We start from the raw sequence: 17,873 nt of genomic DNA on the forward strand, positions 1-17,873 counted from the left end.
ATCTGTATGTGTTTGATTGTTTTATAAGATGTTGATGGTTGTGCATTAGTAACATGTAGTCATTCTAATGCCTGACTTGATTTACCTTGACGAATATACTTAATCTCACTCATTTTGGTTTTTCCAGGTTACACCAGTTGAGGGCACTGTCTGTCATCTCTGACTGCTCTTTCTTTTAGCAATAAGAAAAACATAAATTCATTTGAAACGACAACATATTTATTCAACACACTTATTTAGTCACATTCAAGGCAGGTATTGCAGTTTGACATCAAGACATACATTGATTATCACTGTAATTGACGTAAAGTGGAAATTTCTAGCAAATAATATTTTCTATGAAATAAAGCCATCTCTTTATACACTTCACCACAAACAGAGCTGATCATGCCACATTCATGTAAAACTCAATGCCTGGTTTTACATAATATACTGTACAAATAAAATCATATTTACAAAAGCACTTCAATGCTATGGAAGATATTTTTCTGTTTTCAAAATAACACACAATTTTATTAATCTATGCCTGTACAAGATCAACATTATTCTGCAGAGTGTCAATGGTACCACAATGGTTGGTGTAAGAACAATTATCTGTGCTGCAAATGTGCATTTATCCGATTTGTTAAGTCCAGTGAGCCATGGGTGCACTAAATATGACATCATACACCATATATATACACAAGTATGTGGACAGCCTTTCATATTAGTGGATTCTGCTATTTCAGCCACACCCATTGCAGACAGGTGTATAGAATCGAGCACACAGCCTTGCAATCTCTATAGACAAACATTGGCAGTAGAATGGCCTTACTGACGGGCTCAGTGACCTTCAACGTGGCACTGTCATAGGATGCCACCTTTCCAACAAGTCAGTTCGTCAAATTTCTGCCCTGCTAGAGCTGTCCCGGTCAACTGTAAGTGCTGTTATTGTGAAGTGGAAACATAGAGGACAACAACGGCTCAGCCACAAAGTGATGGCCACACAAGCTCACAAAATGAGACCCCCCCCCGAGTACTGAAGCGCGTAAAAATCGTCTGTCCTCGGTTGCAACACTCACTACCGAGTTCCAAACTGCCTCTGGAAGCAACGTCAGCACAAGAACTGTTAGTCGGGTGCTTCATGAAATATGTTTCCATGGCCGAGCAGGGCTAAGATCACCATGAGCAATGCCAAGCGTCGGCTGGAGTGGAGTAAAGCTTGCCGCCGTTGGACTCTGGAAATGCGTGATGAATCACGCTTCACCATCTGGCAGTCTGACAGATGAATCTAGGTTTGCGGATGCCAGGAGAAGACTACCTGTCCCAATGCATAGTGCCAACTGTCAATTTGGTGGAGGAGCAATAATGGTCTGGGGCTGTTACTCATGGTTCGGGCTAGGCCACTTAGTTCCAATGAAAGGAAATCTTATCGCTACAGCATACAATGACAGTCTAGACGATTCTGTGCTTCCAACTTTGGGGCAAAAGTTTGGGGAAGGCTCCTTCCTGTTTCAGCATGACAATGCCCCCATGCACAAAGCGAGGTCCATACATAAGTGGTTTGTCGAGATCGGTGTGGAAGAACTTGACTGGTCTGCACAGAGCCCTGACCTCATCACCCTAATTGCCTAACATCAGTGCCCGACCTCACTAATGCTTGTGGCTGAATGGAAGCAAGTCCCTGCACCAATGTTCCAACATCTAGTGGAAAGCATTCCCAGAAGAGTGGAGGCTGTTATAGCAGCAAAGGGGGGGACCAACTCCATATTAATGCCCATGATTTTGGAATGAGATGTTTGACAAGCAGGTGTCCACATACTTTTGGCCATGTAGTGTATTTGAGGTGTATTCCACTTGTCAGGTTATGAGAACTCAGCTTTGTAAACATAGCACTATTTGACTGATTGAAGTTTAAGGTAATTGTCAACAAACACATTTTGACCTGAGCCAAATATTTTAACTCCAAATTTCTCATCATACAATCAAGGCCAACTTCCCAACGGGGTGACATAATGAGCTGTCATTTGTTGATGGTTTTAAGATTTAATTAACACTTTTATGGATTCAGAAACACAAGAGGCATTAAACTACACAACAATCATAACTTTCATGAGATCAAATCCACTATACATTATGTATATGGGTATTTGAACACTTGCAAAGTAAATCACACAGCACTGAAACTACTTGACACCACGTTTACACTTGCAGTGGGTGCCCTCCGTGGATAGCTGCAAACAATACATGAGAACAATGATGCAAGGCCAACTATTCATGGAGAACCAGGGAAAGATTAAACTATTTGAACTAACATTCAACTATGGGATATATAAAGTATTATAGCAGGTAGCACATTCTGGATATTCTACATTTAACACATGTAGTTGCGAAAACACCATGGATCCCCCCTCTCCCGATTCAAAAACACCATGGATCCCCCCTCTCTCCCGATTAAAACACCATGGATCCCCCCCTCTCCGATTCAAAACACCATGGATCCCCCCCTCTCCCGATTCAAAACACCATGGATCCCCCCTCTCCCGATTCAAAACACCATGGATCCCCCCTCTCCCGATTCAAAACACCATGGATCCCCCCTCTCCCGATTCAAAACACCATGGATCCCCCTCTCCCGATTCAAAACACCATGGATCCCCCCTCTCCCGATTCAAAACACCATGATCCCCCCTCTCACCGATTCAAAACACCATGGATCCCCCTCTCCCAATTGAAAACACCATGGATCTACCTCTCCCGACTCAAAACACTTATTTGGCATTCCTGACTGCTCTTCCCCTGTCCAGTGATAGAAACTAGGCACCTTGATCTCCGCATGTAAGTTAAAACAAGGTGTGGTGTTTATCACCAAATTCATTCTACCTCTGTGGTTTAGTTCAGGATAGTCAATTCATTATGATTTTTTAAAATACACATATTACTAAAGTATGAAAAAATAATGTACAGTTTGGAAAGAATTTAGTATAATATTTCTCTATTGGTACAGAATATGGGACTTTTATTTATTTATTATTTTAAACATAAAAGGGGGTGGAAATATGACCAGCAATATACACTAGATAAAATATGTTTTCCATTAAAACAGTTAATAAACAAAAGATCATAAAAACATTTTAGGTGTAAAGTAAGCATATACACAAACATCACATTTTTACAAAAATGTTTAGATGGTACCAGACTCCACTATAAAAGTATACTTAATCTATGAATGGAACAGTGGCATACTGTTGATACATGAGCACACAATGTTCAGATGCCCTTATGCATCTCTCTTTGCAGAATGATAAAGGTCATCATCCTAGTCAATCTGTCTGTCTGTTCGTCCGTGGTAAGATGAGTTTCAGCATACACACAAGGCAGCTTTACGTTTCTGTGGTAGGATGACAGGAACATTGGGAGAGCGTCTCTGTCCCTTTTCACCTCGCCTCAGAGGGGTTCGGTCACCGAGTCTGCGGCGAGACGTTCTAGGGGACAAGGGACTGCGTGAAGAACGGGCCAGGCTGCGGCGAGGCATCCTGGGAGACAAGGGACTGTGCGGGGACCGACCAAGGCTGTGGTGTGCTATGCTGGGGGAGAGGGGAGTGTGTGGCGGCCTACGAAGCCTCCTCACCAGAGGGGTGGATGGTGCCGAGAACCCTGGAGTCCCTATGCCTTCAATTGCACAAACGTTCAAGGTTCTGTCTGTTGGGGTCACTCTCTGAGAGTCCACCTCTGCCAGGGGCTCTGAAGGGGGACAGAGACCAGCCTCACACAGGCTACTCCTCCACTCCAGAGCTGGGAGGGGGAGAGGCTCACCCACAGAGGACACAGTGTTTACCTCTGGGTTCTGCTGGAACAGGGCAGATAAACAAACAAAGGTTAACATTCCATATTCCATCAGTCATGATATGAAGCAAACAAAGCACACCTGAGTAGATTCCAGAAAATAAGGGTTATTGCAACACTAATGTAGTACTGAGCGATTAAACAAAATGTTGGTTACTTTCTGGTTTTCAAAACAACTAATTGACTGACATTGGTTCAATTATTTTTTATTCAATTTCACTCAGTTTTGTTCTGTGAGCTTAAATGCGCACATTGTGCAGTATCTCTAGAGATAAATCAGATCAAGCCCGAACAGGGCAATGTAGAAGACAATATTCTACATAGTTTACCGCATAGGGAAAAAATGGTAATTAACTACAAATGACCATAATTCATTGCACACCTACTTGTCGGGTGTGTTTCTTATATGCCTGTTAGGTTAGTGTGCGGCAGACACGGAGAGCAAGAGAAAAGACAGAATAATGTGCGATTGAGAGGGATTGAGTGCAGTTGCTTTGTGAGGCATCTCTAACCTGATGTGACCGAAATTATTGATAGTCAATTATTGATAGTTGGTATTCAGCAGTCAGAAAAGTATGTCTTATTTATTTTGAAGAACTACTAAAATAGTGATTTTGTCAGACAGCATCTCTATAGAGATGAGATGACATGGAACGAAATAAAGTAATCAAATAAAACAAATGTAATATACACAACTGAAATATTTTAGTAAAGTAAAGTGAATAAATGGTTAATAAGTGAATTTAAAGTGAATAAATGGTTAATAAGTGATACTCAGTAATGGGCAGTCACTCCCATCATGGGATTTTTATTCATGGGTTTATTCTGTTTTGTTACAGCATTCAACCCATATACTGCATAGTGCATTTAATGTTTTTTTAAATGATCTTGACTGAAAACCAACCCGAAACGACCTCAGAAAGCACTAATCTCTCAGCACTACATAAATGAGAAAACAAGGTGGCTGCTTTCATGTGGAACGTAACTGCCAATGACAGACATCCTCCAGCTCTCCCGGAGTTCTGGTCAACATCATTTTGTTAGCTTAAATCAGAACGATAAGAGAATGCAGATATGCAATTAACCAAGATCCATCACCTAACCCTGAGTCAGAGGTCTGGATCAAGATGAAAAACCATAGCCAGACCACAGGCTACCTTTTTAGCGTCTCTATGTCTAATCGTTGTTTTTAGTTCAATTCTGCATTATCAGCATCACAAYTGCACTGCAGGGAAAACAGGAGAAGATCAAAGAGTCCCTCCCCTCACCCTGAATAAGCCCACGCTCCACTTAAGATGGCTGTGAAAAGGCTGTGGCAGCAGAAACCTCTTTCTCAAAGCTAAGGATCCAGATCACATTCTGCGCATGTGTTATTTAACACGTTCTTTTTCTACATAGCTGCTGCTCACACGCCCATTCCTTCAGTTTCTCTCTTTACTCACCCTCTTTTGAACCATGTTCTAGCCAGTCTATGCCTCATTTCTGAACAGCTGAAATAAATAAACTGCAGCGATTTGAACGAACATTCCAAAAGAGATATAGCCTATTATGAAGGCTACAACCTTCCCTGTCTGTTGTAACGGATATTGCAGTTGCACAAGCAGGACGCAGTCCCTACAAAAATCTGTGTTTTGTGTGATGTAGGCTATAGTTGCTGCCATAACGTAGACACAGTTCCTGGGGGGAAAAAGTAACACTACTACTTAGAATGGCTCTCTGCCTTCTGCTTAGCCAATGTTTACAATGAAGAGACATTCAATCTCTAATTAGACTAACAGTACGTGTCGGTGTCTTGCTTGTGTTTTATATGCTGCCTAGATAGCTTCATGTAAGTCCCCACTTCAGTTTTGCATTGGGGCTAAACACAATCTGAGTTTTTCGCTTCTTTCTCAATGATCCTGAAAGAACCGCACGAGTAGGCTACCTAGCTGTTCCATCTCTGGGCAGACGAACGTTCTAGGCAGCCAAGCCGGTAACTAGAGTCTGACAAGGGGCGAGTTCGTTTTGCGTCGACTGGTGCGCCAACATGTAAATAGTTTTGTATGTAGTCTTAACTCCCCCTCTGGAAAAAAAGAACACAACATCGTGATCATGCTTAATACCCTAACCTTTTGCAATAGTTTGAATATGTCGACCATGTCTTTTGTGTACAACATGAACTTTGAAGGCTACACCAGACAAAGGCGTTCATCGCCGATTTAGGAGGGGCAAGCGGCAGCGGAGCAGGCAGCTGAGTGAGCTCAGCTATGCAAAAAAAATCTGAAAGGACAGGAAAGCGGTATGGGAGTGTGCAGCGGCAAGTGTAAAAAATAAATAAATWAAATTATGCACATGCGCAGAAATATCTGTATCCTTATCCGCAGCAAACCGGGTTCAAGAAAATCCAGAACCGCAGCCACTCCGTTTCCAGAAAACGTCTGCCTGCTCTCTAGCTTTCCTCTCTTACTAAAACACTAGACGGCTGCTTCTTTGAATGGGCCAACAGTACACAAACTACATGCACAGGTCTGTTAAAGTCAGAGTCCCTCTTCATTTGTGAATACAGAAATCGGGGCCCACTCATCGTCAGCAGCTTTGTCTCCCTGTTCAAAAACAGCATCCATGAGGGTAGCTACACTCCAACTGCTTGGTGTGAACACAAGCAACGTAGCCTAGCAGAACATTTAACAGCTGAGAGTAGTGACACTCCTAAATGTTAAATTATTTTTTTTACAGTTCCCTACATCAGTATATATCTGAAATGTGACACCTTCAAATCTTAAKATTTTTTATGACAACAAATGTCAATGAAGTGGCCTTCATTTGAACAATTATCAATCACACGCTTGTACACTTTCATTTACAATTCACTGAGTGGACAGTCACCTCACTCCCATTCTAGGTGTCACCAATGCCCATGTTCTTCATCAAAATAGACCTCCCCATCCTCCTCCTCTGTCTGTCCCAAAAAACAAAAAGTCATCTTGGTGAAGAAGCGGTCAGATTCCACAACGCAGCCGTAAACGACTGGAAAGACCCACTGACACTGGGGTTCCAGGTCGCACTAGCAATTCTGCTTTTAATCAAGGCTTCAAATACAATGTACAATGTTCAATGAAATGCAAATAAAACAAACACTGGTTACATTTAAGCCTGACGGAAGTATTAAAATGTGATGGTGCTGTTCCAAGTTACCCTTGGTACGTACCATAATGGGGCCGTCGTAACGGCGGGGAGAGTTTGCGGTTGTAACGGGGGGGATCTTATCAAGGCCCTCTGCCATATTGACATAGAGCTCCTGTAGGTGCATGGTCATGGGTGGCTCATCAGGGTGCTGCACGGTTATCACTATGACCGTTGTGTTGTCTGCACGGAGCATGCGCTGGCGCCAGAACAGCAAGGCCGTGCATCCTAACCGTTTGGCACAGGACCATCCCTTAGGGCCCTAAGAGCAGACATAGTGACACCATCAACCTGTTAGAAGGGCATCGGCAGACATCCAAGACGGTTGGGTCTGAATGGGAAACAAGAAGCTCTGGCTTACCACCATCTGGTCGTGGCACTCACACATAGCGACAGCATCCTTAGCTGGCATCATGTTCCACAAGCCATCACTACCCAGAATGATGTAGCGGTGCTTCTTAGGGTCAATGGTCATTACAGTGACATCAGGCTCTGGAGAGACCACAAACTCCCCACTGTAGAAGTCATAGCTCCACAGGTCCCCTGTCAACAACAAACCACACACGCTTCATCACTGGGCAAATATTAAATGAAATGATTGGATGACAAGCTTACTGGAAATCATACTGTTTGCATAAAGGCAGCAGCTATGGAGCGGTAAGGTATCTAGTGGAGGGCAGAGGAAACTTGTGTTTAGGCCAACAGTGTAGTGCTTACCCAACGCTCTGGCCACAGCAAGAAAGGGAATCTGGTCTATGACAGTGCTCCTCCTGACAGGGCCATTGTGGGTCAGTCTGGGCCTCTTCCACACCACACGGTTCACCCCGGACTTCTTCACTACACTGAAAAAGGACACAAGCACAACAGGCACGGAGGATTTATTATGTGATCATATCCTGAACAAGAATATAAAAACGCAACACACAACAATTACAGTTCATACAAGGAAATCAGCCAATTGAAATTAATTCATCAGGTCCTAATCTATGGATTTCACATGATTGGTCAGGGGTGCAGCCATGGGTAGGCCTTGAAGAGCATAGGACCACCCACTTGGCAGCCAGGCCCAGCCACATAATTAGTTTTCCCCTACAAAATGMCTTTATTACAGACAGAAATACTCCTCAGCATCCCCCACCCCCACTCAGACGATCCCTCAGGTGAAGAAGCCGGATGTGGAGGTCCTGGGCTGGCGTTGTTACACTTGGTCTGCGGTTGGACGTTCAGCCAAATTATGCCTGGTGACAGCATGCCAATTGCACACTCCCTCAAAACTTGAGACATCTGTGGKAAAACTGCACCTTTTAGAGTGGCCTTTTATTGTCCCCAGCACAAGGTGCACCTGTGTAATGATCATGCTGTTTAATCAGCTTCTTGATCTGCCAACCCTGTCAGGTGGATGGATTATCTTGGCAAAGGAGAAACGCTCACTAACAGGGATGTAAACACATTTGTGCACAACATTTGAGAGGAATATCAAATCACTGTTGCGCCGCAGGACAAACATACTGCATCTCTAACCCCCCCCCAAAAGAAACCTGCAGGTAACAGACTCATTGGTCGGCCAGCTACTTGTTCTACTTCATAAATTAAACTAGGCTTCTTTACTTTTAAAAGGTTAAATTCCCTAGTCAGAAAAGTCTGTATAGCCTTCTCCCGCTAGAATGAACGATATACAGTACATCTTCTAGTAATCTATTGATAGAACAGGCGCCTGTCAGTCACAAAGTGAGTGATGACAGGGAAACTGCTGGTCTGCCGTCTGTCCTGCCTCTCGTTACCCGTGTTATTTATGTGCGCTGCGGTTGGCTGCAGTCAAACTTATTTTCATGTTAGTTAATTTACACGTAATGCAAGTGGTAACGATGAGTTGAAACACTTCATTGTTGTGTGGCACATACATTTTTTCACATAGCCATCCACAGAGTCGGGTCGCATAGGCTATTTACTGTGTGCTTTGATTGACGACCGAACAGTAAGTGTTGACTAGTTCAGTGTTTCTCAACTCCAGTCCTCCAGGACCCCCAACAGCACACATTTTTGTTGTAGCTCTGGACAAACACACCTGATTCAACTCATTGATGATTAGTTGACAAGTTGAATCCGGGGCTACAACAAACAAAAAAAGTGTGCTGTTGGGGGTATTGGAGGACTGGAGTTGGGAAACACTGGACATGCATTTTTTTTAAAGGCGTCGAACTGACTGAAAAGTCGATCTCCTCTATCCCTTTGCTATTTATAGATCATAAAACGTAGTTATATGTCCATCGTATCGCAACCAGTGAACCAAAGATCTRGTTTGTATTTTCCTAGGATTCGAAGCCTATGTTGAGACTTGCCAGGGACCGCTAAAATGACTTGTCAGTGTAGCATACTGATGGTGACGGGCTGTTCGAACTATCCGCTCTTTCTGAATGGCTCTTTTAGGTGAACGTCAGGAACCGAATCGTGATAGAGACATTCATTTGGCCCTCTAATTTGCATACTGGAAGGTTTCTACTGCTTTTTGGCAATTATCTGCAGCTAAATTATGAAAATATTCAATGAAGATGGTGAATCCTCACTGCAGGAACAACAGGTAGTGGCTAGTCTCATTCTGGTTCAAAATACAAAAAGCTAATCATACTTACACTACATGACCTCCTCGAACATCTCATTCAAAATCATGGGCATTTATATGGAGTTGGTCCCCCCTTTGCCACAATAACAGCCTCCACTCTTCTGGGAAGGCTTTCCACTAGATGTTGGGGATTGCTTACATTCAGCCACAAGAGCATTAGTGAGGTAGGGCACTGATGATGTTGGGCGATAAGGCATTGCTCGCAGTCAGCGTTCCGATTCATCCCAAAGGTGTTCAAATAGGGTTTAGGTCAGGGTTCTGTATAGACCTCGCTTTGTGCACAGGGGCATTGTCATGTTGAAACAGGAAAGGGCCTTCCCCAAACGGTTGCCACAAAGTTGGAAGCACATAATCGTCTAGAATGTCATTGCATGCAGTAGCGTTAAGATTTCCCTTCACTGGAACTAAGMGGCCTAGCCCAAAACATGAAAAACAGCACCTGACCATTATTCCTCCTCCACCAAACMTTACAGTTGGCACTAGAGGTCGACCGATTAATCGGAATGGCCGATTTCAAGTTTTCATAACAATCGAAAATCMGTAATTTTGGACGCTGATTTTTTATTTTTTTATTTAATCTTTATTTATTTAGGCAAGTCAGTTAAGAACACATTCTTATTTTCAATGACGGCCTAGGAACGGTGGGTTAACTGCCTTGTTCAGGGGCAGAARGACAGATTTTTACCTTGTCAGCTATTAGGGATTCAATCTTGCAACCTTACGGTTAACTAGTCCAACGCTCTAACCACCTGCCTCACGAGGAGCCCGCCTGTTACGCGAATGCAGTAAGAAGCCAAGGTAAGTTGCTAGCTAGCATTAAACTTATCTTATAAAAAAACAATCAATCATAATCACTAGTTAACTACACATGGTTGATGATATTACTAGTTTATCTAGCGTGTCCTGCGTTGCATATAARCGATGCAGTGCGCATTCGCGAAAAAGGACTGCCGTTGCTCCAACATGTACCTAACCATAAACATCAATGCCTTTCTTAAAATCAATACACAGAAGTATATATTTGAAACCTGCATATTTAGCTAAAAGAAATCCAGGTTAGCAGGCAATATTAACCAGGTGAAATTGTGTCACTTCTCTTGCGTTCATTGCACGCAGAGTCAGGGTATATGCAACAGTTTGGGCCGCCTGGCTCATTGCGAACTAATTTGCCAGAATTTTACGTAATTATGACATAACATTGAAGGTTGTGCAATGTAACAGGAATATTTAGACTGATGGATGCCACCCGTTAGATAAAATACGGAACGGTTCCGTATTTCACTGAAAGAATAATTGTTTTGTTTTCGAGATGATAGTTTCCGGATTCGACCATATTAATGACCTAAGGCTCGTATTTCTGTGTGTTATTATGTTATAATTAAGTCTATGATTTGATAGAGCAGTCTGACTGAGCGATGGTGGGCACCAGCAGGCTCGTAAGCATTCAATCAAACAGCACTTTCGTGCGTTTTGCCAGCAGCTCTGCTGTTTATGAATTCAAGCCTATCAACTCCCGAGATTAGGCTGGTGTAACCGATGTGAAATGGCTAGCTAGTTAGCGGGTTGCGCACTAATAGCGTTTCAAACGTCACTCGCTCTGAGACTTGGAGTAGTTGTTCCTCTTGCTCTGCATGGGTAACGCTGCTTCGAGGGTGGCTGTTGTCGATGTGTTTCTGGTTCGAGCCCAGGTAGCGGCGAGGAGAGGGATGGAAGCTATACTGTTACACTGGCAATACTAAAGTGCCTATAAGAACATCTAATAGTCAAAGATATATTAAATACAAATCGTATAGAGAGAAATAGTCCTATAATTCCTATAATAACTACAACCTAAAACTTCTTACTGGTTCGAGCCCAGGTAGCGGCGAGGAGAGGGATGGAAGCTATACTGTTACACTGGCAATACTAACCGATGTGAAATGGCTAGCTAGTTAGCGGGTTGCGCATCGGAAGACTCATGTTAAAAGGAACCACCAGCTTTCATATGTTCTCATGTTCTGAGCAAGGAACTGAAACGTTAGCTTTCTTACATGGCACATATTGCACTTTTACTTTCTTCTCCAACACTTGGTTTTTGCATTATTTAAACCAAATTGAACATGTTACATTATTTATTTGAGGCTACATTTATTTTATTGATGTATTATATTAAGTTAAAATAAGTGTTCATTCAGTACTGTTGTAATTGTCAATATTACAAATAAAATAAAATWKATTTAATTGGCCGATTAKTCGGTATCGGCTATTTTGGTCCGCCAATAAATCGGTATCGGCGTTGACAAATCATAGTCGGTCGACCTCTAGTTGGCACTACGCATTGGGGCAGGTAGTGTTTTCCTGGCATCTGCCAAACCCAGATCCGTCCGTCGGACTGTCAGATGGTGATTCATCACTCCAGAGAATGTGTTTCCACTACTCCAGAGTCCAATGGCGGCGAGCTTTACACCACTCCAGCCAACGCTTGGTATTGRGCATMGTGATCTTAGGCTTGTGTGCAACTGCTCGGTCATGGAAACCCATTTCATGAAGCTCCGGACAAACAGTTCTTGTGCCGACGTTGCTTCCAGGGGCAGGTTGGAACTCATTAGTGAGGGTTTATTTTAATTTTTACCCATTTGTCTCCCCAATTTCGTGGTATCCAATTGGTAATTACAGTCTTGTCGCTGCYAGTCCCGTACGGACTCAGGAGAGGCAAAGGTCGAGAGCTGTGCGTCCTTCGAAACACAACCCAGCCTGCTTCTTGACATAATGCTCGCTTAACCCGGAAGGAGGAAACACCGTACACCTGCCGACCGTGTCAGTATGCATTGCGCCCGGCCCGCCACAGGAGTCGCTAGATGGGACAAGAACATCCCTGCAGGCCAAACCCTCCCCTAACCCAATTGTGCGACGCCCCATGGGTCTCCCGGTCGCGGACGGCTGCGACAGAGCCTGGACTCGAACCAGGATCTCTKGTGGCACTTCTAGCACTGCGATGCAGTGCTTTAGACCACAGRGCCAGTCCGGAGTGTCGCAACCGAGCACTCGGTGGTCCCATTTTGTGAGCTTGTGTGGCCTACCACTTCGCTGCTGAGACGTTATTGCTCCTAGACATTTCCACTTCACAATAACAACACTTACAGTTGACAGGGGCAGCTCTAGCAGGGCAGAAATTTGATGATCTATATTGTTAATCAACAGGGAATCTGTTTACTTGACAGAACACCACATTTGTTCTTATGTTTTTTCAACAATAAACTAAATTYAAAGAGTACACTATATTTAGTTATTGCCTAAATAAATTACAATAAATGAGTAGACTAGATTACCTTTCTGACTAGGTTATTAATCTACCGCCTTTCCTCAAAGTCCCACCCACAGTGATTGACAGGTCCAAAACCCTACCAACTATGACAAACATCCTGCCCCCTCCCTTATAACCCCACCCACAGTGATTAATTGACAGGCCAAACCGCTAAAGGGATAGTTAACCCAAATAACAAAATGACACATTCTGTTCCTTACAGCCACAGAGCCAATAAAATATATAATTTGAAGAACAATTTGGCTGGCTACWCCATGTACTTCCGGAACACAKTGAGCACTGACAAAAACTGAYACTGTAGTGTCCTCTCCAACTCACCTGCCCCCAAGTCTCTCAATGCGCTCCTTCTCTTTGGGAAGTTCAGGTTTGTGGTCCTGTGTGACTTCCAAGGCCCTGATGTTCTTTTCACCGGGCTCTTTCACCCCAACAACCACCGCCGAGTCCCCCACATGGGCTACGTACATCAGATCCCCCCGGATCAGCACTATACTGGCCGTTGTTCCTGCCGTACTGGGCTGGCCGGTCAGAGTCTTGGGCCACTCAGCTGTAGGATTAAGATGGGGAAAGCATTGGAGAACATTATTATGAACAAACATCTTGCGGGCAACACAGATGAGTGGATGTGACAATTTGGCATGAGGCCATCATATGAAGTGTATTCAGATTAGAGGAAATCAGGAGACATTTGGATGACACATGTCAGAGGTTGGGACAAGAGCACGCTTGTCATGAGATAAACTCATCATTGCTTTTGGAACATAAGGTTGACATGCTGACCTTTTATGCTCTACTTGCAGTGCTAGGTATTCACAAACCCCCAAACTTGTTTTGTCTTCCCAAACCCCCGAGCAATAACGTTACATAGAAAATACCTGCTCATAAAATTGCCAGTTAATAGCTAATATTAAAAGGGATGGATATCAGAATTGTAGCAGAGAGGACGAGGCGATCATATTTGGTAGTAGCATCAGCAGCAGCAAAAGGGGATTAGCTAGCTACACACTGTACAGTAGCTAGCTAAACCACAGTTATTGTGGAGCCATAATTTCACCACACTAACTTGAGCGTTGTTGGCTAGCTAGCAGGTAGATAGCGTCAGTCAGCGAAGAAGCTACAAACACAAGCTAGGCGAGCTAACTAGTTCACTTACGTAGCTCTTTCCACATATCATGGTGGCAGGCAATGAACCCCTTTCGAATTGCTTCACAGACTTCTCCTTGATCTTCTGACCAAAACCCCCTTTGCTTTTTCAGAATACCCCACAGATTGTCTCGCGCAAAATGAGCAGCTTCTCGCCCTCCGTGACCGTCAAATACACCAAAAAACGCCACAGACTTCCGAACGACCGTGTGCACTTCTGGAACTTCTGCCTGGGAAATGTCCTCATGCTTCTCGCATGTTATGTTTTCTGTCCACATTGCACTAACAGGCACCGATTCTTGAACGTTGTCGGGGGAATTGCTTATTATGGTCTGCTCAGTATGACCATTCTCCTGTTTCTCTACTTTTGACTCCCCTTGTTGTTCTACCGAGTTCAGACCACCCTCTGCTGGCTCTGGTTCAGGCGGTTCGTACTCCACTTTAAACTCAATAACATCCTCCATGTATCTCCTTCCTCCTTGCTCGGAGAATGCACTAACTCGGAAAATTAATGCGTCGTTCATGGCTATGAAAACTCCAAGCAAAGCTATACAATAAATACTTGTCCACCGGTTATGCTAAGCCGTGTTTGAAGCAAAAATCTGCCGTGATATCTTGATCGAAAAACCTTTTCCCCGTTCCTTCCTTGCTTCTGTTTATTTTTCGACGACTGGTCGTAAGGTATTTGAACCACCTGTGTGAAGCTAGCCACAATAGTAGAATTTGCGGTTTGCCTTAAAAATAAAAGTCCCCAATTGAAACATCCAAACGGATACAAATAGAGGAATAATGCCATACTTGGACTAGATCATGTTTAACCAGGTTGGAATGTTTTTATATAGCTTAAAAATAAATACAATAACGAATTAATTTGACAATAAACAGTAAAGTTCAAATCCCACTGTGGATTTATTAGACTGCATAATTGCTTTGGGGGCATACATATATGCACTGTACAGCCTTCCCTATGGAGTGTGCACCCATGAAGTGGGTTATCAGCTTACTCAGTGAAACACGCAGAGTCCAATTCTAAAGAGTTTACACAAATATTAGCATCATAGCTCTTAATGCAGAACTTTGACTGTGCAGAATCCCTCCACAGTTGGTCTATTATGAGTTTTGAACATTCATATTATATTGTATAGCCTTATCTATAGTGTGCACCCATGAAATGGGGTATCAGTCTACTGAGTACACCCACATATTACAATTCCAAAGAGTTTAAAGAAATATTAGCTTCATAGCTTTTATTGCAGGAATTTGAAACCACTGTGAAGTGAGTCACATTAGCTAACCGGTCAGCCTATAATAAATCTTGAACATTCATATTACACTATTGTACAGCCTTACATATAAAGTGTGCTCCGGGGGAGAACAACCTCTCCCTCTCTTTGAAGCCACGGAAGTTCAAGGCCGACCGCGTTGTTAGCAAAAAACAGTATTATAGTGAATGGGAAAAAGTAAACTTTTTTTTTAAAGACAATCATGGTGCCAATAATTGCTTCTAATACACCAGATGTATGTCCTTGAACCAATTATTGTAAAATCTCACACAGAATAAGTGATATGGATAACTTGGTTGCTAATGGTAGCCTGCAGTACCCCAGTCGGCCTTCAATAAAATTACTTAATGAGAGGCTGCAGCACTGAGCTAGCCTGCAATGTCATTTCCTGGAGTATTTCGTATTTATATTGAACACAAATATAAACGCAACATCAACAAATTCAAAGATTTTACTGAGTTACAGTTCATATAAGGAAATCAGTCAATTTAAATAAATAAATTAGGCCCTAATCTATGGATTTCACATGACTGGGCAAGGGTGCAGCGATTTTAGCCACTGCATCTCAGTGCAAGAGGCGTCACTACAGTCCCTTGTTCTATTCCGGGCTGTATCACATCCGGCAGTGATTGGGAGTCCCATAGGGCGGCGCACAATTGGCCCAGAGTCCTCCGGGTTTGGCCGAGGTAGGCCGGTTAATTGTTCTTAACTGACTTGCCTAGTTAAATAAAGGTCAAAGAAAAAATAAATACATTTTAAAAAACAGCTCTGGTGGACATTCCTGCAGTCAGCATGCCAATTGCATGCTCATTCAAAACTTGAGTCATCTGTTGCATTGTGTTGTAAGACAAAACTGCACATTTTAAAGTGGCCTTTTATTGTCCCCAGCACAAGGTGCACCTGTGTAATTGTCCTGCTGTTTAATCAGCTTCTWGATATGCCACACCTGTCAGGTGAATGGATTATCTTGGCTAAGGAGAAATGCTCACTAACAGGGAAGTATACAAATGTGTGCACAACATTATAAAGAAATAAGCTTTTTGTGCTTACGAAACATTTCTGGAATTTTTTATTTCAGCTCATGAAACATGGGACCAACACTTTACATGTTGCGTTTATATTTTTGTTCAGTGTAGTATTTATTAGGATCCCCAATTAGCTACTGCCGAGGCAGCGACTACTCTTCCTGGGGTCCAAACAGGAAACAACAATAAAATACACAATATACATAGCACTACATTTACATAAAAAAATTAAAAATAATGATTGCAATTTATAAAATTAAACTGAAATATCACATTTACATAAGTATTCAGACCCTTTACTCAGTACTTTGTTGAAGCACCTTTGGCAGCGATTACAGGGTCGAGTCTTCTTGGGTATGACGCTACAAGCTTGGCACACCTGTATTTGGGGAGTTTCTCCCATTCTTCTCTGCAGATCATCTCAAGCTCTGTCAGGCAGGATAGGGAGCGTTGCTGCACAACTACTTTCAGGTTCCAGAGATTTTAGATCGGGTTCAAGTCTGGGGCTCTGGCTGGGCCACTCAGGTATATTCAGAGACATGTCCCGAATCCACTCCTGCGTTTCCTTGGCTGTGTACTTAGGGTTGTTGTGCTGTTGGAAGGTGAACCTTCGCCCCAGTCGGAGGTTCTGAGCACTCTGGAGCAGGTTTTCATCAAGGATCTCTCTCCAGACGTGACACTTGGCATTCAGGCCAAAGAGTTCAATCTTGGTTTTATCAGACCGGAGAATCTTGTTTCTCATGGTCTGAGTCCTTTAGGTTCCTTTTGGCAAACTCCAAGCTGGCTTCATGTGCCTTTTACGGAGGAGTGGCTTCCGTCTGGCCACTGTACCATAAAGGCCTGATTGTTGGAATGCTGCAGAGATGGTTGTCCTTCTGGAAGGTTCTCCCATCTCCACAGAGGAACTATGGAGCTCTGTCAGAGTGACCATTGGGTTCATGGTCACCTCTCTGACAAAGGCCTTTGCTCAGTTTGGCCTGATGGCTAGCTCTAGGAAGACTCTTGGTTGTTCCAAACTTCTTCCATTTAAGAATGATGGAGGCCAGCCTCCCGAGTGGCGCAGTGGTCTAAGGCACTGCATCGCAGTGCTAGAAGTGCCACTAGAGATTCAAGTCCAGGCTCTGTCGCAGCCGGCCGCAACCGGGAGTCCCACGGGGCGGCACACAATTGGCCCAGCGTCATCCAGGTTAGGGGAGGGCTTGGCCGGCAGGGATGTGTTTGTCCATTCGCGCTCTAGTGACTCCTGTGCGGGCTGGGCACGTGCACGCTGACACGGTGTACAGTGTTTCCTCCGACACATTGGTGCAGCTGGCTTCCGGGTTAAGTGGGCATTGTGTCAAGAAGCAGTGTGGCTTGGTTGGGTTGTGTTTCGGAGGACGCACAGATCTCGACTTTCGCCTCTCTCAAGTCCGTACGGGAGTTGCAGCGACCAGACTGTAACTACAAATTGGATACCATGAAATTGGGGAGAAAAAGGTGTAAAATTAACAACATTTAAAGAATGATGGAGGCCA

General features: G+C 43.6%; 1 protein-coding gene across 4 annotated transcripts; it reads right to left on the minus strand.

Moving 5' to 3' along the window:
• Positions 1 to 201: 201 nt before the first annotated feature.
• LOC111950739 (protein phosphatase 1D) lies at positions 202 to 14,755 on the minus strand. Of its 4 annotated transcripts, none has more exons than XM_023968594.2 (7): positions 14,062 to 14,755; positions 13,230 to 13,455; positions 7,705 to 7,829; positions 7,349 to 7,530; positions 7,013 to 7,249; positions 6,691 to 6,763; positions 3,739 to 3,826 (listed from the first exon to the last, which is right to left on the minus strand). In XM_023968594.2, the coding sequence occupies exons 1-6, from the start codon at positions 14,573 to 14,575 to the stop codon at positions 6,710 to 6,712; spliced, it is 1,338 nt and encodes a 445-aa protein (XP_023824362.1). In that variant the 5' UTR covers positions 14,576 to 14,755; the 3' UTR covers positions 3,739 to 3,826; positions 6,691 to 6,709. The 4 variants fall into 4 exon arrangements, with proteins under 4 accessions (XP_023824361.1, XP_023824360.1, XP_023824362.1 ...); XM_023968595.2 differs by having other exon boundaries at positions 3,742 to 3,829; XM_023968593.2 differs by lacking the exon at positions 6,691 to 6,763 and having other exon boundaries at positions 202 to 3,826; positions 14,062 to 14,754.
• Positions 14,756 to 17,873: the final 3,118 nt, after the last annotated feature.

This window comes from Salvelinus sp. IW2-2015, linkage group LG23, assembly GCF_002910315.2.
Source record: "Salvelinus sp. IW2-2015 linkage group LG23, ASM291031v2, whole genome shotgun sequence".
Taxonomy (NCBI): domain Eukaryota; kingdom Metazoa; phylum Chordata; class Actinopteri; order Salmoniformes; family Salmonidae; genus Salvelinus; species Salvelinus sp. IW2-2015.

Excerpts from the sequence above, each read along its gene's own strand:
- LOC111950739 (XM_023968592.2), bottom strand. The coding sequence starts at position 14,575 with ATGAACGACGCATTAATTTTCCGAGTTAGTGCATTCTCCGAGCAAGGA. Across the intron at positions 7,830-13,229 it reads ATTGAGAGACTTGGGGGCAG|TGTAGTGAAGAAGTCCGGGG; the intron begins GTGAGTTGGAGA and ends GTCCTTTTTCAG. Across the intron at positions 7,531-7,704 it reads TGCTGTGGCCAGAGCGTTGG|GGGACCTGTGGAGCTATGAC; the intron begins GTAAGCACTACA and ends TGTTGTTGACAG.